General features: G+C 51.9%; 10 protein-coding genes across 10 annotated transcripts; 4 read left to right on the forward strand and 6 right to left on the reverse strand.

Moving 5' to 3' along the window:
- Nucleotides 1–54: 54 nt before the first annotated feature.
- PMZ80_001927 (uncharacterized protein) lies at nucleotides 55–990 on the reverse strand (the record flags this gene model as incomplete). The annotated part of the gene is made up of 1 exon (XM_064870364.1): nucleotides 55–990. One exon carries the CDS (start codon nucleotides 988–990, stop codon nucleotides 55–57), a length of 936 nt encoding a protein of 311 aa, XP_064732817.1.
- A 939-nt stretch (nucleotides 991–1,929) lies between these two features.
- On the forward strand, nucleotides 1,930–3,867 carry PMZ80_001928 (uncharacterized protein; the record flags this gene model as incomplete). The annotated part of the gene is made up of 1 exon (XM_064870365.1): nucleotides 1,930–3,867. The coding sequence occupies one exon, from the start codon at nucleotides 1,930–1,932 to the stop codon at nucleotides 3,865–3,867; it is 1,938 nt and encodes a 645-aa protein (XP_064732818.1).
- Nucleotides 3,868–4,206: 339 nt separating this feature from the next.
- PMZ80_001929 (uncharacterized protein) lies at nucleotides 4,207–4,698 on the reverse strand (the record flags this gene model as incomplete). The annotated part of the gene is made up of 1 exon (XM_064870366.1): nucleotides 4,207–4,698. One exon carries the CDS (start codon nucleotides 4,696–4,698, stop codon nucleotides 4,207–4,209), a length of 492 nt encoding a protein of 163 aa, XP_064732819.1.
- Nucleotides 4,699–5,887: 1,189 nt separating this feature from the next.
- PMZ80_001930 (uncharacterized protein) lies at nucleotides 5,888–7,128 on the reverse strand (the record flags this gene model as incomplete). The annotated part of the gene is made up of 4 exons (XM_064870367.1): nucleotides 5,888–6,300; nucleotides 6,348–6,429; nucleotides 6,480–6,524; nucleotides 6,577–7,128. The coding sequence occupies 4 exons, from the start codon at nucleotides 7,126–7,128 to the stop codon at nucleotides 5,888–5,890; spliced, it is 1,092 nt and encodes a 363-aa protein (XP_064732820.1).
- Nucleotides 7,129–8,927: 1,799 nt separating this feature from the next.
- PMZ80_001931 (uncharacterized protein) lies at nucleotides 8,928–9,954 on the reverse strand (the record flags this gene model as incomplete). Its single annotated transcript, XM_064870368.1, has 2 exons — nucleotides 8,928–9,346; nucleotides 9,396–9,954. 2 exons carry the CDS (start codon nucleotides 9,952–9,954, stop codon nucleotides 8,928–8,930), a joined length of 978 nt encoding a protein of 325 aa, XP_064732821.1.
- Nucleotides 9,955–10,844: 890 nt separating this feature from the next.
- PMZ80_001932 (uncharacterized protein) lies at nucleotides 10,845–11,320 on the forward strand (the record flags this gene model as incomplete). Its single annotated transcript, XM_064870369.1, has 2 exons — nucleotides 10,845–10,914; nucleotides 11,082–11,320. The coding sequence occupies 2 exons, from the start codon at nucleotides 10,845–10,847 to the stop codon at nucleotides 11,318–11,320; spliced, it is 309 nt and encodes a 102-aa protein (XP_064732822.1).
- Nucleotides 11,321–12,331: 1,011 nt separating this feature from the next.
- Nucleotides 12,332–13,652, forward strand: PMZ80_001933 (uncharacterized protein; the record flags this gene model as incomplete). Its single annotated transcript, XM_064870370.1, has 2 exons — nucleotides 12,332–12,589; nucleotides 12,639–13,652. 2 exons carry the CDS (start codon nucleotides 12,332–12,334, stop codon nucleotides 13,650–13,652), a joined length of 1,272 nt encoding a protein of 423 aa, XP_064732823.1.
- A 314-nt stretch (nucleotides 13,653–13,966) lies between these two features.
- N19M (n19m, NADH-ubiquinone oxidoreductase 9.5 kDa subunit) lies at nucleotides 13,967–14,390 on the reverse strand (the record flags this gene model as incomplete). The annotated part of the gene is made up of 2 exons (XM_064870371.1): nucleotides 13,967–14,010; nucleotides 14,201–14,390. 2 exons carry the CDS (start codon nucleotides 14,388–14,390, stop codon nucleotides 13,967–13,969), a joined length of 234 nt encoding a protein of 77 aa, XP_064732824.1.
- Nucleotides 14,391–14,830: 440 nt separating this feature from the next.
- On the forward strand, nucleotides 14,831–16,404 carry WBP1 (oligosaccharyl transferase glycoprotein complex, beta subunit; the record flags this gene model as incomplete). Its single annotated transcript, XM_064870372.1, has 4 exons — nucleotides 14,831–14,978; nucleotides 15,034–15,144; nucleotides 15,194–15,918; nucleotides 15,964–16,404. 4 exons carry the CDS (start codon nucleotides 14,831–14,833, stop codon nucleotides 16,402–16,404), a joined length of 1,425 nt encoding a protein of 474 aa, XP_064732825.1.
- A 1,553-nt stretch (nucleotides 16,405–17,957) lies between these two features.
- PMZ80_001936 (uncharacterized protein) lies at nucleotides 17,958–18,449 on the reverse strand (the record flags this gene model as incomplete). Its single annotated transcript, XM_064870373.1, has 2 exons — nucleotides 17,958–18,334; nucleotides 18,425–18,449. 2 exons carry the CDS (start codon nucleotides 18,447–18,449, stop codon nucleotides 17,958–17,960), a joined length of 402 nt encoding a protein of 133 aa, XP_064732826.1.
- Nucleotides 18,450–20,111: the final 1,662 nt, after the last annotated feature.

Genomic DNA, 20,111 nt, shown 5'->3' on the forward strand with positions numbered 1-20,111 from the left:
AACGCTTTTCATACACTGATGGTTACAAATGTCTTGATCATAACCTCCCTGCTTTCAAACATCGTACACATCTCTGTACATATCTCTCTTTGGTCCAGCCGGCACTTTTGCTGCTTTTGCTGCTGATCTCTTCTCCTTGTACTCTTGCCTTGCCTTTGCACTCTCCAATCTCACAAAGAACACCTCGCCTACACCATCACCCGCAACGAATCCTGCGGGCGGTGGTGCGGGTGGGTAGTTGGCTGGGAGAGTTCCTGTGCCTGCTCCTTCCGCACTACCTGCCGATGGGTCAGAAGGTGCTGTACCATTTACACCAGCCTGTGAGTTCCCGGTGGATAGTGCTGCGTCGGCGGAGCCGGTGGCAGTAGCGGTCGCTGCGGCGTTGCTGGCATCGTTGTTGTTTCCTGCTTCGGCATTGCCAGCCTCAGCACTGCCAGCGTCGGCGTTGTTGTTGCCTGCTCCGGCATTTCCTGCGTCAGCATTGCCAGCGTTCTCATTGTTATTGCCAGCATCAGCGCTACCAGCATCGGCATTTCCGGCATCAGCATTTCCTGCCTCGCCGTTGTCGTTGGCACCGTTCTGGTTGCCGCCATTGCCCGCCCTGCCGTTACCGTTGTTGCCCTGTCGGCCACCAGCATTTGCTGCATCGTTGCCAGCGTCCGCGTTTCCGTTGCCGACATCATCTCCGGCCTCGCCATTGCGGTTACCCTGACCTTGACCATTCCGCTGACCTCGGCCCTGACCATTGCCTCGCCCAGGACCTTGGGTAGTGGTGTTGTCGTCATTATTGTTGTTGTTTGCCTGACCTTGACCCGCGGCCTGAGTCTGGCCGTTTCCTTGACCTTGTCCAATCCGCTGACGTCCGTTGCCGCCAGTCTGACCTTCATCAGCCGTAGTGCCAGCGTCTTCGTCGTCGTCGGCATCGGCGGTGCCCTCCCCACCATGGTTGCCATGCCTCTTTGCTATTGTTGTCGAGTCTCGAGCTCTCATATGTGGTGGTAGAGCATAAGCTGAACCAAGCGAAGCATGAAATGCCGAGAGTGAAAGAGCGACTGGCAGTGAAAGCCCTGTGCTTGTGCGTGAGAAGATAAAAGCATTGCTGGTGACTGTCACAGACAGTATAGTGAAGGTAGAGAACTTCATCTTGCTCAGCAAGGAATGGACGAAAGACCAGCTTTCTGTATGGAATGAAAGGGATTGTGTGCGAAGAAAGAAGAGAACTGAGCGAGAGAAGATTGCACAACACCAGGTTGGAGGAAAGAGACTTGACGGATGAAGAGTTAAGAAGAGCACAAAGGCACGGCGTCTTCTCGAAATATGTATACCTACCTCTCAGCTGTATGCTCCATCTTCCAAGAGCTGGCGGGAGTTGATACTGATACTTGGCCAAGCACAACAAACAACAGCGATCTGACTGCTTGTGCCCCGTAGATCATGGACCAAACGTGACGGGTCCATGTTTGGTGGAGAAGTAGTTGACGCGTCTTCCAGCATGGCGACTAGAACAGCCGCCAGATGCTGTGGAAGGGCTAGACAAGAGACATCAACTGTTTGAAACGTCGCCTGGGACGAGTGACACAGCTCTTGGCGTAGGGAGCGGCCATCGAGTGGCAGAGAGAGCTTGGCCGTTCGCTCTGGTTCCGGATGTTCGAGTCGAAGCTGTTTGAAACAAGGAGATGTTTCGAGGTGGAGAGGAGAATGTCAGCGCTAGAAACATGATCGGCGCGGCTATATTATGAACAGGGCAGGTGAAGCGGTCTCGGCCCACTTTCCCCAGCAGAGCACTGACTCAATCGCGACATGTGAAAGTGAATGACGTAGTGAGTGACTGTTCTGTGCCGTACAGAATTTAACACCAAGATACTATCCTAGGCATAACTCAGCAGTACGAGCCTCAGGTCACCAGAGTTAACAGAAACAGCGGCAAAGATGGCGAAACGGCCTGAAGAGACAAATCCGTACACGAAGAGGCCGCTCTACATCTATGACCTACCACCCGAGCTGATCGAGACTCTGACTCTCCACACCACAAGCGCCATTGGACAGATATCTACTGAGGAACAACCTGAGCAAGGACCAGTATCGAGGGCTGTGAACGAAGACGGTGTATCGACGTCAACAGCATGCACACTCTGTAAGGCCACTTTCAGAGACGTGAGCGATCAGCGACAGCATGTGAGATCAGACTTTCACAAGTACAACTTGAAATTGCAACTCAAACAGCTGCCACCCATAGATGAAGCAACCTTCGTCAAGAAAATAGGAGAGCTTGACGAGTCAATATCTGGATCAGAGTCCTCGGAGTCAGAAGACGAGGAGGAGAATGCGAATCCAAATGACACAACCTTGTCAGCATTATTGAAGAGGCAGGCTCGCATAGCACATCAAGATGAGGAGGGTGGACAGGTACCGCTCAAGAAACGAGGTCCAGGGAATGCGCCTATGTACTGGCTTACAAGTCCGAAGCTGCCGGAAGGAATTGGTCTTGGTGTCTATCGGGCGATACTGTCAAACGATGAGCAGGAGAGTGCACATAAGAATTTGCTCGATATCTTGAAGAAAAAGCAAATCCAGCCTGTACATGCAAAACAGAGCAGTCAGAACCAGATTACCACATCAAAGTCGTTTTCAGACCCTCATTTCTTTCTTTGCATGATTGGTGGCGGGCACTTTGCAGCTGCAATAATTGGTCTAGCACCTGAAATACGGAAGGGTCCTGGTGGGGTGGAAGAACGACACGCTGTGGTGAAGGCCCACAAGACATTCCACAGATACACCACGAGAAGGAAGCAGGGTGGCTCACAATCAGCCAACGACAATGCGAAAGGCAACGCACATTCAGTGGGAAGCTCAATACGTCGTGCCAACGAGGCAGCCCTCGAAATGGACATCCGCAATCTGTTATCCGAGTGGAAAGGCATGATCGACTCAGCCGAGCTAGTCTTCATCCGAGCGACCGGCAGCCAAAACCGACGTATCCTATTCGGACCATACGACGGTCAAGTTCTGACCTCTCGTGACAAGCGACTCCGCAGCTTCCCCTTCAGCACCAAACGCGCCACCCAAAACGAACTAATCCGCGCCTTCCAAGAACTAACCCGCGCAAAAGTCGACAAGCTCATCGAAGAAGAGCCAGAGAAGACAACAGAGCAACCGAAGGTGCAGAAACCAAAACCACAACCCGCAAAGCCCACTCCCGAACAAGAAGAAGCTCTTCTGCACACCTCGCAACTCCAGAACCTCATCCGCCGCTCAAAAGCACCAGGCGTCCTCCTCTACCTCAAGAAGAACAACCTCTCCGCAAACTACCCATTCTACCCTCCAGACCAAGGCACAAACCACCACGCGCCAACACCACTACATCTCGCAGCCTCCCAGAACGCAGCAGCAGTCGTGACAGCCCTCCTCACCAAGGCAGATGCTGATCCCACGATCAAGAACGCCGACGGGAAAGTCCCATATGATATAGCAGGCGATAGCCGCACCCACGATGCCTTCCGTGTAGCGCGGCATACTCTCGGCGAGAAAGCGCACGATTGGTCTGCTGCACATGTACCGACTCCCCTGACACCGGAGGAAGCAGAAGCAAAGTCTAAGCGTGAGGCGTCCGAAGCAAACACCGCAGAAGCAGAGCATAGGAAAGCAGATCTCGAGAGAATCAAACAAGAAGAGGAAGATCGCAAGCTTGGGAAGATTGAGAAGAAGGCTGGGACGGGGAAAGCATTGGGTGCTGTGCCTGATAAGTCGTGGACTGAGAAGAACGAGGAAGACTTGAGGGGGTTGACGCCAGAGATGAGGCAACGGTTGGAGCGGGAGAGGAGAGCGAGGGCTGCGGAGGCGAGGATGAAGGCCCTGGGTGGTAAATGAATTGAGCATGACTGAAGGCTCGATGTCTGATCTTTTCTCGTTCTGGTGAAATGCTACTTCAGTGAAAGCTGTCAAAGCCACAGCACCGTGGTATTAGTGCGCATTCCCTAGAAGAGTGATAATAAACACCTGCTTCATTGCCAAACTGTGCAACTCCTGTCTATCCCATAACCATACCATGTAACAAGCACTCGCAGAGCATAATATCGTAGAATAGCCTTGGAATCAGTATCCAGTCCTTACTTTCCCTCTCATCATCGTCTCACAAAACTGCTCAATCACATCGAACCCTTCCCAATTACACCACACTGCAGACCCACCCTCATCACCATCCACCCATCAAGCATCCCGATACCCCTCCCGATGCTCAACCTCAACAACCTCACCCCCCTCAACATACCCCTGCACCCAACCCACCGTAACCCTGGATCTCTCCATATCCGCAAACCCCGCCTCATCAACAGCAATAACATCCCTATAATACCCATCCTTATCACTCAACGCCGCTTCATAACACGCTAATTCGGGCATAATCAATTCCACAAACCCATCGTAATCCGCCACGCTGGATTCCGTCTTCCCCAAGCTAGGAAGCTGACTGATCAGCGAGTTACGCAACGAGGACGGGGTGTGATATTGTCTGTAGGATATGACGCCGAACTTGGCGAGGTGGAATGATGCCTTAGCGGAGTGGATCTTTGACCAGTGGGTGTGGAATTCGTCTTCGGAGAGCTTTGGGTTGCGGTAGGTTAGGATTGTGACGCGGATTAGGCCTTTTGATTGGGCGGATTCTGCTGGCTTGCCGGTTGTTGTGGGTGGGAGGTTGGCCATGGTGGGATGGTGTAGTGAGGTGTGGTGGAGATTGTGATCAACGTCAAGGTTATGGCCAGCAGTTAGTGGTTAGGATATAAGAACGGTTAGCATGGCATTATTGATGTAATAGAGCAGCAAGCATTTAGAGAAGACATGATGGGTAGCCACGTATAGCACAGTGTAGACGTAATGCTCGACTATGACAAGTTGAAGTTCATAATGATGGGGGAAGGTACACGGCCCCACTGAAGATCGCCACTGCTCTGTTGGTCCCTGAAGTAGGAAATGACCAGATCGGGCAAGAGCACTTTCCCAAAGTGACCATTCGCATCAGCTCTAGCTATGCTTGCATTCTTCTGGTATTGTAACTGCTCCTCATATGGTACTGACGTGCACCGCAGATTTGATGTGAACCGCAAGCTTCAACTTCTGCGAGAAGCCTATCTGTCAGATGATTGCACCTATGGCTATTGAAGCAGTACCAATGTTTGAATCTTGGCGCAGTCGCAGCAATTGTGGCTTAGTATGTAAGGCCTGCCTTCAAAGAGACCTCGAGATACGACCCAACGCTGGAACATAGTCAGTCAGGAACCGCGAGAATGAGCCTTAGTTCCGGCGTAGACAGATTGGCTGAAAAAAGAGGGATGGATCCTGGGACAAGGGCATCATCCGCAAAAGATTGAGTGAACAAGGGCTGTGCATGACATTACTCGTATCGTAAGATGATTGTGTTCCTTGATACAATCGTCGTCTCGTCGTTCTCCAGTAGATCATAATGTATGAACAAACCATGAAACAGCAAATGCTTATGGCAAAGCATAACCGCCCTGTGCCAAAATCCAACTCCAGTACATGCTATGCAAAACATCTGGTCAAACGTGACCACATCCAGCGTAAATGGTAGTCCAAGTCAAGCGAAATAATTGACTGATGTAGACTCCAGGAAGGCTTGTAGATCCATTCCATGTGGCAAAGCTGATCTCCAGGTTGAAGAGTCTCGTTCAAAATGTGCAGGAAAATGGATGAACATTGTACTCGAAATGGCCCAAGCAAAAACCGGGTCGGCGGCCAATCACGTATAATATTGGTGATGATGACGGTGCTGGCCATGAAAGTACTGAGGAATGGCCATATATTGTGTTGCGAATTCATCACGACTCCAATGCTGCTATAGCTGGATCCTGACAGTGGTATCAAGCGGCTACTATCATCGATGGCGGGCTCTGGGGTCAGAGTAAGACGAGCCGTATGGTGGATCGCGTACAACATTTCCTCGGGGATCTGTAAAGGCACTTCCAGCAGGTATTGAGGGCATGGGAGCTCGTGTTGATACAGGCGGATAGCCGCCAGCTGCATAAGCTGGATTCCTGCCTGTAGGTGGTGTAGCATTTCCTGGAATGTAACGGGGATCCATGGTTCTTGAATCAACTCCGGGTGGTGGTGGCTGCGTAACAGGATAGTAGGCAGAAGAATATCCCGAGTCCGGCAAGTAGGCAGAAGTCACTGCGGGAGCACGTAACCTGGGCTCCTCATATCGTGGTTGATAACGGTCCTCTGGTTCGTCGAGCATCATTTGATCGCCGCCATATCGACTTTCGTCACGAAATGCTGCAAACGAAGCTGCCGAGCGTTAGTCTTTTTCCGACAAGCCGAGCTCGTCTACCCACCTGGCTGTCTATTTCTCCTTGCTGCATTATCTCTCTCGCGAGCATATTTGCCACTGTCCTCCTTCAATGATCGAATCATTTCCTGATGACAGTTAGTACCGTGTAGCATATTCCAGATTAGAGCGTTCATACCGTCGTCAGAGCACGATATGCCCGTATTATGTAGCCGCGTCGTCCCTAGCATAGCATTAGCAATCTAGGCCTGGGTGACTACGGCTGCGAGTCATACATCTGTGTGTGCTCCTGGTTTGCATGTAGCATCCTGTCCAAGGTATCTGCAAATTTCGGATTGAATGACCTCGCGGTCGATACCTTCTCCGGGCAGGAAATATTCATTATAGCTTGGCCTTGGTTCATCCCGAGAACGTCCAGGATCAATGACAGGGCGAACCGACGCGGGAATGTCATCGAATTCTCCTTCATATGGGGTTCTTCGAGGTCCTGGCTGTTCCCGGACTGCAGCAGAATATTGGCTTGGACGAGTGTCGTACATCATCTCATCATCGCGGTCCATTCGGTCTCGCGGAGGGGGCACGTTCCTTGGGGCTCTGGGGTCCTGGCGAGGTACGCCGGCATTGGCTATTCTTGTTGGTTCTCGGCCCATCATGTCGGTATCAATCATACGAGATGGAAGACGCTGTGGTTCGACCTCCATTTCTCTTCTTTGTCTTGGTGCTTCTCTTACTACTTCTCGTTCTCTAACGTCTCTGCCGTCACGTTCTCGTCTTACTCCACGTGCTTCACGACCGTGGTCAAAGTCCTCCGGGTAACGCGCAGGCATTTTGAGAGATTGGGAAAGAGGCTGTATAAGAATGAGGCGCCTAGAATTGGGTGGCTGTTGGCGGAGGGGCACAACCAGGCTAGTTGGTGGTCCAGTCGATGGAAGCGACAAAGTGAAGCAAGGATATTCCTATGGTGAGATTCCTGGATTGGTGCCCGATGAATGGTAGAACAGGTGAGATCCTTGTGGCAGATCCAAGTGGAAGGGCAGATCACTTCCTGGCGGATGCAATATTCCACGTGAAGCGCTGAGCTGTCCTTGCAGGATGGTATGATACAAAATGCGTCGACCTGATTAAGACTTGAAGCCGTCTAACGCCTGAGTGCCCAATGACGCAGGCTGGTGGGCTAACCGAAAGCACAGATTCGACAAATGTAAGGTCCTATCCACACTAGATGGGCGATTCAAACTCCAGGCAAAGATTCCACGGTATAGCCAACTACTATCGCAGCAAAGGAAGGTGCGCGACGTCGAAGATGAGTTGGGAAGGTGCGATGGTGGGATGTGGTGAGAAGGGTTTGTCAGGAGAACTTCAAGCTGAAGGAGAGGGACAGGCAAAAAGTGGGATGGATAGCGGCGGCAACGAACGATTGGCGGCAATCGTCGGGCACAATTTTCAATTTCTGACTTGTCGCAGGCAACAGAAGACTCGGAGTCGCTGGATGGCACGGGTGATCAGTGCGACACCAGCTGCACGACAGCACAAAACAACCACTGCTGACCACTCTTGAGGCTCCATCGTAGTCCGTCACTCAACTCATGGAAGGCCACGCTTTCTGCTGGGCATGTACTACGGTGCCCTCTCATTCGCCCGCTCATCATCCTTGTGGCGTTACTACTTCCCTTCAACGGCGTGGCGAGTCATGGAAGCACGCGCACTTATGCTTCGAACTTTTGTCCATGAAGATCGACCTTCAAAACAGCTTGGACTGCCATCTTGAAGTCTCTGTCGCTATCGTTAACCAAAAGTCTATTGGTAGATGCCACGATGACAACCTGATGAGCATCAGTAGATTTCCACAGCGTATTCTAACCGACAGTATCACTGTGCTGGTCTCGATGGCAAGGTCAAGCTAAGCAAATTCTGATATCAAGGTCAGACGAGCCACGAAAGCTGAGAACACCATCGAATGAAACTCAGGTCTTTTATGCGCTGTCGAATGAGAAGGAGCCGACGGCAACGCTAGTCCTCGGTATTGGGCAGCAATGCTCAGGCATGGAACTCAATCTGCGCCTGTCAGGATTAGCCGAGCGGTGAGCTTCTTCGACGATGCACTGACATCGTATAGCATTTCGAAGCAATATGCAATCATTCATCGAATACATAGCTGCTTGAGGGGATCCCCGGACAGTTGATCGACATACTTTATGGCCGACCACCACAACCCGGTACCTTGCAGCTTCCGACGCGTTTCGTGCAAGCGAGTTGTGCCCCGAACCCACGATGCGTCCTGTGAAAGATGCTTCGATTTTCTCAGAAGTATCGCATGCCGTACGAAGAGCCGTCTTCTCCACGAGGCCTGCCATCCGTTGAGGCATGACTGGGTGGCTGGACGCCTCCCGGGTTGACAAGAGCTCAGATATGGAGAACCGCAAAAGGTGTCCTGGACGCTTAGCTACAGTAACACATTGACCCCATCGGCCTTGGGCAGGAACGAGCCAATGTTACACAGAATGCATGTCATGCGTGCTCGTGAAGCCCACAGTGTATCGAATTCGTGCTTCCACTGGGCTACTGCCTTTTAGAGGTCGAAGGAGCCACTCTACACTACCCGTCGACAAATACTCCAGCACAACAACTATATCTTCGAGCCCAGCTGCCGGACTCTGAACCCAGCTCTCGGAGTATGTAACCTCAGACCATTCTCGAGGCCGATGACAATTTCGTCCTCCGTCAAGCTCAGAAGTCGTCCGCGGTCTTTGTTGTGCATGCCGGAGTCGGTGGGGAAGAGCTCAACTTGGTCGCTCTTCCGCAATGCCTTTTGAGGCTCCCCAGCCTCGATCGTGCCTTCCTTTTCAGCAAAGTCAGATTTGAAGATCTGATTCGCAGATGTTGCACCGTCCAACTTGGTAGGTTTTGGTGCTTTGTTTCGTGCTGACTGCAATGCATCATCAAACCGGCTCATCCACGCAAACACTTTTGGGTATTTAGCCTGCGACACGAGATCCTGCGGCAGAGCTCCCTTCATACCGTTGAGCCAGTGAACAACGAATATCGCTAGGAACGAGTCAGCATCAATGTAGGTAAGTGCGTTCTCTCTACTTACCTTCAATGTCAGCCAAGGACGGTTGACTCGTGCTAATAATCCATTGCCTCCCATCTGCCAACAACTTCTCCAGAAACGAGAAAGCACTTCTCACATACGTCAAAGCTTCTGGTCTGAACTTCTCCATCGCCTCTGCGTTCCATGGCCGTCCTGTCATCTGTTCTCTATCCTTCGAGAATTGCGGGTCACTGAACACACCTAACGGCATCGACCCTGCTCCTCTTGAGAAGAGCGGACCTTCCACATGCCAGACCTCAAGGAGCTTCTGAATTGCCCATCCGTCCGGACTTGTTGCGCCGATCCTGCCATCAGGAAAGAGCTCCTCGAGCTTGCGAAGAATGATGCGAGTGTCGCAGTACACGTCCTTGCCGATTGCCATCACGGGTATCCTTCTGTAATTCACTCCAATAACTTCAAGGTCTGGTCGAGGCATGATGACCGGCTGCTTGATCTCTGCCCATGGCAGACCCCGAAGAGTCAGATACCACACAATCTTTCGGGCATATGGCGAGGCGTTGTAGTGATAGTACCTGATGCTGCGATCGCTGTCGGCCGACATCTTAGCTAGGAGGCTGTCAGACAACGTTGCGCTTCGAGGTCTGTTTTATTCCCGATGTCGTTACAAGACGTCTAGCACAGCTTGAGACACGCCTAAGTATATAGACGAAGAGCGAAGAGCTCAAGGTGTTGCAGTCTCATGCCAGTCGTTCTGAGACCCATGCACAGCTCTAGACGTCTTCTCGCTGGCTCCGCAAATCTGCTGCCGAGACCTCGGCATCTTTTATTCGACTCTTGAGCATCATGCCTGAGCATCAAATATCGCAACCTCAGGGCGCTGTTTTGCTCATACGTACAAGCTGTCGCTCAGCGATTGGCCTGCAACGTCGTCTACGCGCAATAAGTAGGCTGCCAAACCATCATCGCAAAATATCCTGACCCTGGACGCTGGAGTGCTTCAGGCATCACCAGTGAACGCCAAGGCGCGCTTCTCCAGCTTTAAGACAAGCTTTGACCGGTCGATATTGCTGCGTGCTGTCTATGCTACACGGACTCCATGCACCACGATGGCACATTGTGACTCTCATATCACAGCAGTAGCTTCTGAGCACGTCGACAGACATAACGCTGACCCTCCAGCGACTCCAAAGATGTGTACAGAGGATCACGACGCTCCGCCGAAGAACGCCAAACTCTGTTCCCGATTCGCAGATTCTATATCATCTATGTCATGATATCACACTAGCCGCATCATGCCTTGAACCTCAATCTCCTCAATACAGTGCACAAAGACATCGGAATATTTGTTCTTGAAAGCATTGTCGTGAGCTCAACCCACAGAAAGTATTGGATTCAGAGACACACCTCGAGCCGAAGCCTTTTCAACAGTGCCAGCTCCGCATCAGTCTACATTCAACACTTTACAAGGACAGCTTCCGACTTTCATCAAAGATGGCAGGACCGTCACTTCTTCGACAAAGAGGCATCATGGCCCTTGTCACTGGAAACTTGGCTCTTACAGGTAAAATGCCCTCTACTCTATAGCCTCGGAGCTCTCGTACATACCTACCGCATGTCCCCTCTTCGACATCTGCCTCATCCTCAAAGATCTATTTCTGCGCTCATGAACCCTTTGCCATTCATCGTGACCATACTATCTTGCAACTCGTTTATACTGACAAATCACAGGAGCCTTCTTCGCCGACAACCAAGCGAAACACAAGTCCACCTACGAGGAAATGGAGGCACGCTTGGACGAGGTCGAGGGCACACTCCGTGGCCATATCGGACTTATCGAAGACAGCTTGAAGCGCATTGAGGATCGCCAGATGGGCAAGCAGGACATCAAGGGTGGATGGGGTCAGGGTATGAGTGCTGAGGCGGCCGAGAGTTATGGGAAGAGAGGCAAGGATGAAAGGGCGAAGTAAGGTGATGACTACTCCGAGGCTATCGCAAGAACTGTAAGGTATTTTTGCAAAATTTCGTGCCTATTCTTGTACATGGTATCTTCGGCCGGGTCATGACATCGTTATTATGGCGGAAATGGATCGCAGCAAGTTTACTGATAGGTTTGTGCGCACCCAAGTTCTTTCGCTTCCGATCGTATTGGGGGCTCGATCGAGGCGGAATGCTAATACAACCTTGCTTGAAACGACCATCTCAGGTACCAACTCTACAGGTATTCTGGTTCCGACACGATGGCTAACACTTACTGGAAAACGCTGACCTGGTGGGCGATGCCTACTCTTTCGGAGGACCACAGTGAGCTTTGCACGAACCATGAATGCGCTTGCAGCGCTTGCAGCGCTGCCAGTGTTCTGCAACACTGGAAGACGACAACAGGAACCATCTTAGGCTTAGCCGAGCGATGCTCGAAGCATCGACATTGCCCAGCTGCTTCAACCGATTTCCTTGCTACCACTGGCAGCTCACTCGATCATATGGTGAAGATGCGGTTCACACAGTACTTACCACGTGGCACACGGGGAGTGTTCCCGTCTTCTTTGCCATGGAGTCAGTGCTTGCTAGCTTAGCTTGTGACTGATGGTGATCAGACGATTGTTCAAAGCGCCTTTCACCTCTTAGCTAACGATTGAACCGTGCTCGGGCTGTCCGGCAACTCGACACGTCCTGTCGGTCCGATTTGCGGTCGAACTAAGCACCGGGCACCCTCCCCATAACTTACATCCAGATCCAGATTTAGATGCAGGAGCCAGCATACGTACCAGCGCAAGCGCGAGAGTCTTCTACTGCCACGAGGTAGCTGCGATCTTCAAAGACGAAGTCGAGCACAAGTGAGCAGACAGTGACCTCTTTCCGTGGATTGACAATTGTTTCGACGCCGCTTCATCTACTTGTCCTATAAACAGTGTTGCAGTTTCTCTTTTCCCCAAGCCTCCCCTTCCCTCCCTATCAACACTTCACTCCAATTCGCAAAAATGGCAATCAATGGCACCTCGACTAACTTCCCAAAGTTCGAAGACGGAGACGTCAGCATCGTGGTCTCAACAAGCAGGATCTACATCCTACATTCTAACGTCCTCCGCCGAGTCTCAAAATACTTCAAAAACATCTTCGACACCTCCGATCCACCTCGACTCACCGCAGCAGCCCGACGAGAAGGCTACACACCATGGCGATTCCAGCTCTACCAAGACCACAACCACCCCAATGATCGAGGCCAGTTCTTCTCCATGGTATGTGCTCCTCTTTCCGCCTAGCCTCCCCATCCCTAACCTCTATCAGCCCATCGGTGAATCCGGTAAAGTCCACGGCCAGAACAACATCCCACCCCGCGGTCCCAGCACAACAATGAGCGGCGAAGACGACGATAAATGCTGGGACTGGCTCTTCGGCTGCTTCTACGGCATCACACCCGATTTCGACAGCAGCACCTTCGGCGCCACAGTCAACGACTGTTTCGTCCTCATGGACTGTGCCGACACAATCAGCGCGGTCGACCACGTCCGAGAAGTCGTCGATCTAGCCCTCATGCGACAGGATGAAGTCCTCTGGAAGAGTATCGCCGGCATTCCCACCGTCTGGGCCGAACTCGGGAGACGCGTCCGCAGTCCAGCTATCTTCAAGGAGGCAGTAATTCACATTGTGGGGAAGTGGAAGATGCTTGACCATGAAAGCAAAGACCAGTTACCAAAGGACATCCAGAAGCTATGCAAGAAGAAATGGGACGAACTCGAACTGGCGAAACGAGCCATCGAGATCAGGATCGCGGGACACTACCCACCCTTCCTGTGCCGAAACCACGCAGATAAACCTCATCGAACGGCCTATGCGAACGACATCTACAGCTGGACGGCACTGAGCTATTTCAGACAGTACCTTGCCCAAAGTGGCAACGACTCAACGAACCGACAAGCCGAAGACGGGGGTTACGCATGGTACAAGGCGTTCTCCAAAGGAGCAGACGCATATCTCGATCATGAGGCCATGAGGGAGTTTCACACGTTCTTCCCCATGAGCAGTAAGGCTTGTTCTGTGTTGGAGGCGCATATGAATGTGCTCAAGGAGGATATCAAGGACTTTGTGAAGGATTTGATGGTGGTGAGGACGCATGTTGATCCGGCGACTTTGGAGGGTGCGGGGAAGCCGTGGTTGACTTGTACTGTGGTTGAGAAGGGGGATTTGCCTTGGGTTGTGATGGAGGAGGGGGAGCAAGGCAACGGATTCAATGCGCTTGCTCAGGAGGCGATGCGTGTTGAGGAGACGGGGATGGAGGCTGATGATGAGGACGATGAGTGATGAACAGCGTCCGCCCCAGGCACTGCGAATTGACACGAACCTGCAGAATTAGCGAGCAGAAGCAGCTCGTATACTGAATGAGGTTTGTAGTATGGCGTGCTCCGGAGCAACCAAAACAACACCAGGACACCTAGAGCTAGTGACGCTGGCAGAAGTGCTTGACAATACCGTGGTATGATTTCGTGACAAGTGAGCCTTTGCTTTGATTGTATATACAGTGCTCAATATTCATGCTCAATCCTTCGAGTCTGCTGCATTTTCTGCCCCGGTCTTCTCACTCCCATTGTCTCTTCATTCTTTCGCACCCTTGCAACTCAGTCATCGTAGCCGCTCGGTATCTGTCTCGGTCCTTCAGGCACTAGATAGGACATCACGTTAGTATATTTTCACATATCGCCACTTCGCATGTCCCATCCTCTATCCGCTACGTTCTGCATTCCAGTTTACTTCATGTACACCAAACCCCTGTGTTCGCCTCTCCTCCTCCACTTCCATCCCCTCCACCACCCCCTCTCATCCTCCACAAGACAAGTAAATGATCCACTCACCAGGATACGTCAACGGAATCCTCTTCGGCGTCTCATCGCCCGCCCACCGTCTCATCGTAGGCACCGTAAGTAGCGACACGGGTCCCATGCAGCCGAGGATGACGCTGTAGAAGATGGCGGGTTTTTCGTAGGAGGCCCATTTTAGGTAGCGGAGGGGGGAGGAAATGAAGTTTTTGGGAACGGTGGACATGGTTGTGGCTTTGAAGGGTGAGGTGGGTTGGAGGTTTTGTTTCTGGGGAGAGTGTGTGATGGGTGTGGTGTGACAGCTGTGGTGTCGGAGGTTGTGCTCGATGCAAGAATTGGTTGCGGTGTCGCGCGTGGTGACAATTACGAGCTTCCGTGGCAGGCACGATCGGTGCGGTGACTAGCCTTTACTTTCCCCCGAATCGCAAAGTGTTGTACCTCAATTGTCGTTGACTGTAGCGCCTGGAATTAGAGCTCTGACCTCAAGTTAAGCTGCAGTTGCTCGCCGCAGGGATCGACGCTCCGCCGGCCGGGTTAGTCTTGGCGGAGATTTATCGATTCTCGGAGGAAGCCACGTCTCCCGGAGTAAAGCCAGACCAGACCAGCGCAGTTGACGAGTGTTTAACACCGCTGCTGGTAACAGCCTACACATTGCACATACACACAATGCGGCTGTCCAGCTCGTTATGTGTCCTGTTATGGACCTTCACGCTATCTGTGGTTGCGAGAAGCGCAGTTGGTGATCGGCTGCTCGTGGTACTTGAGGATACAGCGGGAAAGGAATTGTATAGCCAGTTATGGAAGGACCTTGAGTGTGAGCGGAATAGCATTTCAAGGGACTGCAGGACAGAACTAATGTATTGGCGTAGCAAGATCCTTCAAGTTATCCTTTGAATCACCCAAAGCCGAGTCGCTATCGTTGTTCAAGCTGGGTGCACCTGCTTACGACCATGTGCTGCTGCTACCACCCAAGTCGAAAGGTCAGACACCGAAGATTATACACGAGCAATCGCTGACAGTATCTGGCAGGCTACGGACCTAATCTGACACCCAAGGCCATCCTCGACTTCGCTAATGCAGGTGGAAACGTCCTGCTCGGTCTCTCCAGTGAAACAGCAACACCATCCGCTATCTCCTCGCTTCTCCTCGAGTTCGACATATCCTTACCGTCCGACCGTACCTCCCAGGTAGTCGACCACTTCAACTATGACACAAAGTCCAGTGCAGATAACCACAATGTCCTCCTACTACCTCGACCAGGTTCCCTTCGACCAGATATCGTTGACTTCTTCGGTGGAGAGGGACTCCTCGCTGTTCCGAAAGCAGTAGGACAGACATTGGGCGCATCAAGTCCGCTGATCAACCCAATCCTCAAGGCACCAGGGACATCATACATCTACAACCCGAAAGAGGAGGCCGGTGAAGAGCAAGATATCTCTGCTACTGGCAGCCAGATTGCTCTCATCTCAGCTATGCAAGCCAGAAACTCAGCAAGGTTCACCGTGCTGGGCTCGCTTGAGATGCTACAAGATAAATGGTTCGACGCCAGCGTCCAGACACTCTCCGGCAAGACCAGCAAGACAATAAACAGGGAGTTCGCCCGCCGACTCACAGAATGGACATTCAAAGAAGTCGGTGTCCTCAAGGTCGGTCGAGTCGAGCACCACCAAGTCACAGATGCCGCCAAACCCGTCTCAAACACAACACAAATCGGCTTCGCAGATCCAGAAATCTACAGGATCAAGACCGACGTGGTATGTCCCTTTCCCCCACAAGCACAACCCAGCTAACACCCCCAGTCCTTCTCCCTCGAACTCTCAACCTGGGACCGCACCCACTACACCCCCTATAGTCCACCCTCCTCAGACTCCCTCCAGCTCGAATTCACCATGCTCTCCCCCTTCCACCGCCTCCCCCTCCAACCAACCTCCCACACCCCCAACGCCACAATCTTCACCACAACATTCAAAACCCCAGACCAACACGGCATCTTCGCCTTCAGGGTAAACTACAAGCGTCCCTTCCTCACATATGTCGACGAACGCCGCCAGGTTACAGTGCGACACTTTGCGCACGACGAGTGGCCGAGGAGTTATGCGATCTCTGCGGCGTGGCCGTGGATCGCGGGGCTGTGGACTGTGATTGGGGGGTTTGTGTGTTTTGTGGGGGTTTGGTTGTATTGTGAGCCGCCGCGGGAGGGGGAGAAGGAGAAGGTGAGGGTGAAAGTGGAGGGGGAGTAGGCTGGATGAGGGTGTCACAGCTGAAGGCCGCTTAGGCTGTCGGTAATGTACAATGTAACTAACTATTTCCACGTGTGTGTGGATGGATAGACAAAATATGTGATATTTGACATTCGGAACCACAGCAAGTACGCTGTTCCTTTTGGTCTGATTTGTTTCGTGGTCGAATCGTTTGTTGCGCTAACGCCTCTACATCGCTCGATACCAAAAGCTGCTATCCCAGACTTGAGAGAGAGAGAGTAGATCCAAATCGAAGACATCTGCAAATTGCAAAATCATACACGCAATTCGAGGATCCTCCTAAAGCCTGAGAAATAGTTAGATCGGTCTGTCGACGCGACTGTGCAATATGAGACGAGGGCGAGCTGTTAATGGATGTCACACTCGGTACACCGTACTCCGATTCTATACTCTCTGTGTTTGCTGATAGCTTTGTGAGGGCATCGGTTCAGATGATCTGTAGGGATATATTACTTTACTGTGCTCGATCGATCTGGGTGAATGCTTTATTAGGGTGAGTAGATGATGACTGGATTCCGTAGGGAGCGTCCCTAAAAAGGGAGCACCGTATTTCTGGCTCGAGAGTTGCGACTCGATGAGTTGTCAGATATTTACCACCGGGCTGTGGGCCTGTCCAATGTTGGGCTTTCTTGCGTATACATGTCATGGACGGCGGAAAGAGACTCTAATGCTAACAGATGTCCAAAACAGTATGATTTCTGTTTACCCAACGCCCCACGGTGTGGGCATGTTGATAGTCAAGGTTCATATGCATTTTCAGCGGTCTCATGTCGCTGATACTTCTTCGCCACTGGGTTAGCTCGAAACATCTTCTTGGCTCTAACAATCTGACTTTAGAAATTGATCAGGTAGTGAACTGCTGACATGGCCAGTACATAGCGTCGATTCTGATAGGACAGTAGAGGTTGCTGTGAAAGGACAGGCCGTACCTTCACGATGACTCGAGGAGGTGGCTGTCTTTGTGAGTGAATGCTTGAGTGATGAATATTCTACATTTTGTACATATGTCCCCAGTCAGGCTGCTTCAGGCGTATTTTCTTGCACGCTATGCCTTCCCCATCAATCGAGAACTCTCGGTCGCTCGCTGAAGCACGTACATCTGCTGTCTCGACTGTCGTCTAGTCTAACTTTCCATCACCTGTGATGTGTTGTTTCGGCACCGAGGCCGCTGGGCGTGGTGTTGCGGAAGCGACGCCACGAAGTTTGATGCTTCGTGCAGGGGTGTTCCAGAAGGCTTTGCATCCTCCAAGAAGTCCATGACCCGGCGCGCGGGATCAATAGCTCGGTCCGTAGCAGTTGTACATGCGACCACAGACCGCGAGCCCGGGCGATACATGCGCTCAACGTCGCTACCATCTTTCTGTGGGGTGCTGCCTTCATACTTGAACAAAGCCTGATCTTGCTCTTTCGCCGCCGCAGTTCAAGTCTTCGATGCGCCGACCACCCCATATGTTCTGCAGCGCCATGCACTCCGCGTGTTGATCGCATAATCTCTGGTCTTCTTCTCAATGTTCAAATCCCACACAACATCCCTACAACCCCCTCGACTCACTCAAATCAACCTTAACCTCATCACCACTCCGTCCCTTCACAGGCTCAAACGCCGGCTTCCCAGCATACAATTGCGGCGGCTTCTGTCCCTGTCCAATCCCCTCGATCTTCTGTCCCGGCGCAAGCACATTTCCATCTGTCCCCGCCTCAAGCTCAAGTGATGCGCCGACAGGCTGGTTCCCTCTAAACCGTTTGCGCATGTCGACCATGCCGCGCTTGCAGTCGCGGAAGCCGCGCTGGAGTTGTTGGCATTGGATGGGGAGTTCGTCTTTGAGGGGTGGGGAGAGGCATTCGAGGGGGGTGTGCCGTTGGATCATGATGCAGTCGGAGTTTTGGAGGCAGGCGGCTAGGGCTGCGCCTGGGGGGTGGTTAGTAGAGAGTCGTAGTGGAGGAGGAGATGTATCGGTGGATGAGATGGCATTGATAATTGTGGTTTGGGGAAACTTACGCAGCTCTCTGCAGGAGGAAGGCATGGTGACACTTAAAGCGTAGACACTTTCATGGAGCCCCAATCCTGGTCATGACCTCCAGTATGTAGGTAGAGCAATGGTCGAATGCATCTACTGTACTCTACTGGATATGCCAGTGGCAAGGCTCGGCTCACTTACAGTCACGGGTGTTGCTAGTTTGAAGGTTACGGCAGGTTAGGCGGGCATTAGCGCAGGTCTGCTCTGGCAAGCCAGTGCCAAAAAAAGCGCGGACCGCAAGATCAATGGAAAAATAAAGCTGGGGCTCAAATTAGGCTAGTGGACCCTATTGCTAGGGGCACTCTTTTCATGTTAGGCGTCACTTCTGGGGCAATGATTCACCCTAGAATTTTGCGGTCCGTGCTTTTTTTGGCACTGGCTCGTCTGGCTTCCCGCAGGGTAGGCTTGGCGACAATGCAGGGTCGGAGACGACTGTTCTGGTGTCCTGCGTTCAAGTTGGTGTGATTGATGACTGGTCACACTCCTTCCCCTTGATAGCAGCTACTCGTCACTACCACGGACTGACAGTTGTTTGCTGCTCTACGCCTTCCGGGTACGTGGCTCATCCCATATCAGATGTCAGATGTTGGTCTGTGGAGCTAGTCCTGGATGTCGCAGATGGATAGTTACATCCTAGTACTTCTGGTAGCACAACATGCTGAAGCTATGCTTGTTTGCGATACGAGCAGCCTTCCAGACTCTTTCTACACCACGCCGCTCGAAGATATGAGAAGTGTTGACACGAGAGGCTTCTCAGCTTCTTGCATCATACTAGACGGGTCTGTTACCGTCTCCGAACGGAAGTGCATGTAGGTCAATTGCCAACGTGACTGCATCTATACTCCAGCGGCAAACATGGAGAAATCCCTATGATTCACACGTCTCCTATGCCTATCCTGCCGACTCGACCATTTTTTGCTTGCTCCTCAACTTCATATAACTCTGTCATCAGCCAATCCGGCGAGGTTGAGCGCGTGTTGCTTCGACAGTCTCAAGAGACGGCACGAACCAGGTCGCTAATTTCATCCTGCCTTCTTTCCCAATACCATCTAGGTTCCAGCCAGCAGAATGACTAGCACAGAACCTGTCCGCGATCCAGAGTATCACAAATATAAACTCAACATGGGGCGCAAGAACACCTAGGAACTGTTCATGGCAATTAAATCCGAGGCTTTGAATGAAAAGGTAGACTAACACACCTTTAGACACGGATCCGCACCACTTATGAAGAGATGTGCAATCTGCCAGGCTCCTCGATGCGAGGAACCAGCTCACTTGAGTTCGCCCTGCTGCTGAACAGGACGTACCAGCACTGGGAGACATACTTGGATCGCTGTGTCAATCTCATGACTGTAAAAGATGACAAGCTCGCGAAGTCCAACAACAAGGACGACCTTCGATACGCCATTCGAGATACCATGATCTACACTCATGGCCAAATAAGCCAAGGGTCTCAAAGAAGCAATGTCGATGAAGAAGGATCTGGCTGATTGTTGGCGGAGACTTACAAATGAGGTAGAGGAGCGGTCTAAGAAGAGGTCGCGGGTCGAATGACGATTAGCACGTCTCGTTGCATGCTGGGCAGGTATCTCATTGCATTCTGATTTAGACTGGCAGGTCAAACAGATATCGTTGCTTCATGGCAAAGACCTCTCCCTTTGTTTCATC

The sequence above is a fragment of the Knufia obscura genome, assembly GCF_036327395.1.
Source record: "Knufia obscura strain CCFEE 5817 isolate CBS 148926 chromosome Unknown scaffold_2, whole genome shotgun sequence".
Classification (NCBI taxonomy): Eukaryota; Fungi; Ascomycota; class Eurotiomycetes; order Chaetothyriales; family Trichomeriaceae; genus Knufia; species Knufia obscura.